We start from the raw sequence: 3,239 nt of genomic DNA on the forward strand, positions 1-3,239 counted from the left end.
AAATATGACATAATATTCTGCAGTAGACCGTAGACGCGTATATTATTATTATTATCAGATTATCCAAAATAAAACTACGATATGAATACATGACTAAGCGTCCGAGGAATATTATGCAAATATAGTCATAGGGCAATTCGATCAGGTCGACAATTTTAAATAGTTGTTAGCTAATTTCAAAATCACAGGAATGACAGCGCATAACGAAACAAGACCGAGATTGGTTGCTGGGATTACCATATTTTGCAATGAACAAAATGTTTAGTTCTAATCGATTGTCCAAGGAAACTAAAAATAAACAATACATCCGAAGCAGGTTAAGTTAGGTTAAAGCTTCAGATTATTTATCGCTATTAAACATCGTGGTCCACGACTGCATAGGTGAAAAACAGGACGCGGACTTTTATGTAAATAAATAACTTTATTGAATGTTGATTTTTATTAATTGTGATTAAAAACTAGCACGTTTTATAATATACCCTAAACTAAACAAAATATATTCACTATGACATATAATCTAATATCTTGAAGTAAATTAATTTGCTTAAATATTTTACGAGTAGGTAGGTACATAATATTTGAAAATAATATGATTATTTCGGACCTATACAATAATAAATATTTTATTAACGAGGGGCTGGACTGGATTGGTGAAAGCAGCAAGACGCAGACTATATGGCCTAAACAAACTTTAAAATAAATATATTATTATGTCATTATTATTACAGATAATGATTTCGGGAAGTCAACGATGACACAACAGCTATGGCGCAAATACTTTTTTCTTACCTAGATATTTACCACAACCAGCTACAATTCACCATCATCTACAAATCCAAAAATATCTATTTACTGTATTATGAATTAATAATTATCATTAAACATACAATATAATTATATTATACATTATTAACCTCCACCACAGAGGACGGCAGAAGGGGACCCGCGGAACCGATCCGGCCAGTGGAGGTGATAAATAACTGGACCGCCAAGAATATTTATTTTTATGCTGGTTTTCCGCACATATTTTGATTTATTTTTATGTTGTCCGTATGTGTTCTCCGGTGAACCGTCAGCTCAGAGTTGGTGTTGAACTACTTGTCACACATGTCACATGGGATTGGTTTCTCTCCCGTGTGCGTCCTCCGGTGTACCAACAAAATACTCTTTTGACTGAACCACTTGTCACACACATCGCACTGGAACGGTTTCTCTTCTATGTGTGTCCGCCGGTGTACCGTCAGATGATTGCTAGTTTTGAACCACTTGTTACACACATCGCACGGGAACGGTTTTTCTCCTGTGTGTGTCCGCCGGTGTACAGTCAGCTCAGAGTTAGTGTTGAACCACTTGTCACACACATCGCATGGGAACGGTTTCTCTCCAGTGTGTGTCCGCCGGTGTACCATCAAATTACTCTTTTGACTGAACGACTTTTCACACACATCGCACGGGAACGGTTTTTCTCCTGTGTGTGTCCGCCGGTGTACCATCAGCTCAGAGTTAGTGTTGAACCACTTGTCACACACATCGCATGGGAACGGTTTCTCTCCAGTGTGCGTCCGCCGGTGTACCGTCAGATGATTGCTAGTTTTGAACCACTTGTTACACACATCGCACGGGAACGGTTTTTCTCCTGTGTGTGTCCGCCGGTGTACCATAAAATTACTCTTTTGACTGAACCTCTTGCCACACACATCGCATGGGAACGGTTTCTCTCCAGTGTGCGTCCGCCGGTGTACCGTCAGATGATCGCTAGTGTTGAACCACTTGTCACACACATCGCATGGGAACGGTTTCTCTCCAGTGTGCGTCCGCCGGTGTACCGTCAGATGATTGCTAGTTTTGAACCACTTGTCACACACATCGCATGGGAACGGTTTCTCTCCAGTGTGCGTCCGCCGGTGTACCGTTAGATGATTGCTAGTTTTGAACCACTTGTCACACACATCGCACGGGAACGATTTCTCTCCAGTGTGTGTCCGCCGGTGTACCGTCAGCTCAGAGTTAGTGTTGAACCACTTGTCACACACATCGCATGGGAACGGTTTCTCTCCTGTGTGTCTCCGCCGGTGTACCGTCAGCTCAGAGTTAGTGTTGAACCACTTGTCACACACATCGCATGGGAACGGTTTCTCTCCTGTGTGTCTCCGCCGGTGTACCGTCAGATCAGAGTTAGTGTTGAACCACTTGGCACACACATCGCACGGGAACGGTTTTTCTCCTGTGTGTGTCCGCCAGTGTACCATCAAATTACTCTTTTGACTGAACGACTTTTCACACACATCACACGGGAACGGTTTCTCTCCAGTATGCGTCCTCCGGTGGACTGTTAGATTACTTCTTGTGGTGAATGGTTTATCACACACGGCACAGAGGTATTGTCTCTGATTCCCTTTTGAGCTCTGGCTAAATGAACTATTGTTCATTTTTATGATTTTATTATTCCAACTTAGGAAAGATGCTGTTATCCCTAATTTATATTCAGCTCAACATAAATAATAACTGCACCGATAAAAGTTAACAAGGACTGACTATATTTATTGATTTCCGTAGTAAACATGTATTTTTTTTTAATAAAACGACTTGGTTACTATACATGACTGTTTATGGTTGATTAGAATTTATTTTCATCGTATTTCAGGTTTTCAAGCCAGTGTTTGTTATAGGTACTATTAATAAAAGCAATAATAAAATCATAATTTTATAATAATCGGAATTACTAATGAATAGCTAATTGGATGAAGATGGTACTTTAGGGAGGTCATTTTTGATTTTCTCAATAGTTATTTAATGCCACGGTAAAAACTACCGAAAAATTATGAAAAACCGCTAAAAAGGGGATTTTAATTTCTGACGCTTTGTTTATCACCATAGAAACGTATAAAAATTGTTATAGTTTAATATAAATTCAACTTACAGACTATAATAAATAATAACAATATAAAATATCCAGACTGACAAACCGTCTCCACTCAGAATCGTTTTTCTTATACAGTGATATATTATATTATCTTTGGAATCAAGTTTAATAAATACATTATACATTGATCCACTTGTAACCTACTGTACAGTAATGAGACATCCACTTACCCTATTTTTAGGGTTCCGTAGTAAAAAACGGAACCCTAGTAGATCCTTTATGTCCGTCTGTCTGTCCGTCCGGGTGTCACAACCACTTTTCTCTGAAACTATATTTTAAATTTGTTTTGTACATATTGTTATTAAATAATTAAAAA

General features: G+C 38.7%; 1 protein-coding gene across 1 annotated transcript; it reads right to left on the bottom strand.

Annotated features, from left to right (window-relative positions):
- Positions 1–618: 618 nt before the first annotated feature.
- On the bottom strand, positions 619–2,429 carry LOC103308173 (zinc finger protein 271-like). The gene has a single exon (XM_008181121.2). It carries the CDS (start codon positions 2,427–2,429, stop codon positions 1,095–1,097), a length of 1,335 nt encoding a protein of 444 aa, XP_008179343.1. The 3' UTR covers positions 619–1,094.
- Between the last annotated feature and the right edge of the window lie 810 nt (positions 2,430–3,239).

This window comes from Acyrthosiphon pisum, chromosome X (assembly GCF_005508785.2).
Source record: "Acyrthosiphon pisum isolate AL4f chromosome X, pea_aphid_22Mar2018_4r6ur, whole genome shotgun sequence".
Lineage (NCBI taxonomy): Eukaryota > Metazoa > Arthropoda > Insecta > Hemiptera > Aphididae > Acyrthosiphon > Acyrthosiphon pisum.

What these genes read in the sequence shown, in the direction of transcription:
- LOC103308173 (XM_008181121.2), bottom strand. Translation starts at nt 2,429, where the DNA reads ATGAACAATAGTTCATTTAGCCAGAGCTCAAAAGGGAATCAGAGACAA.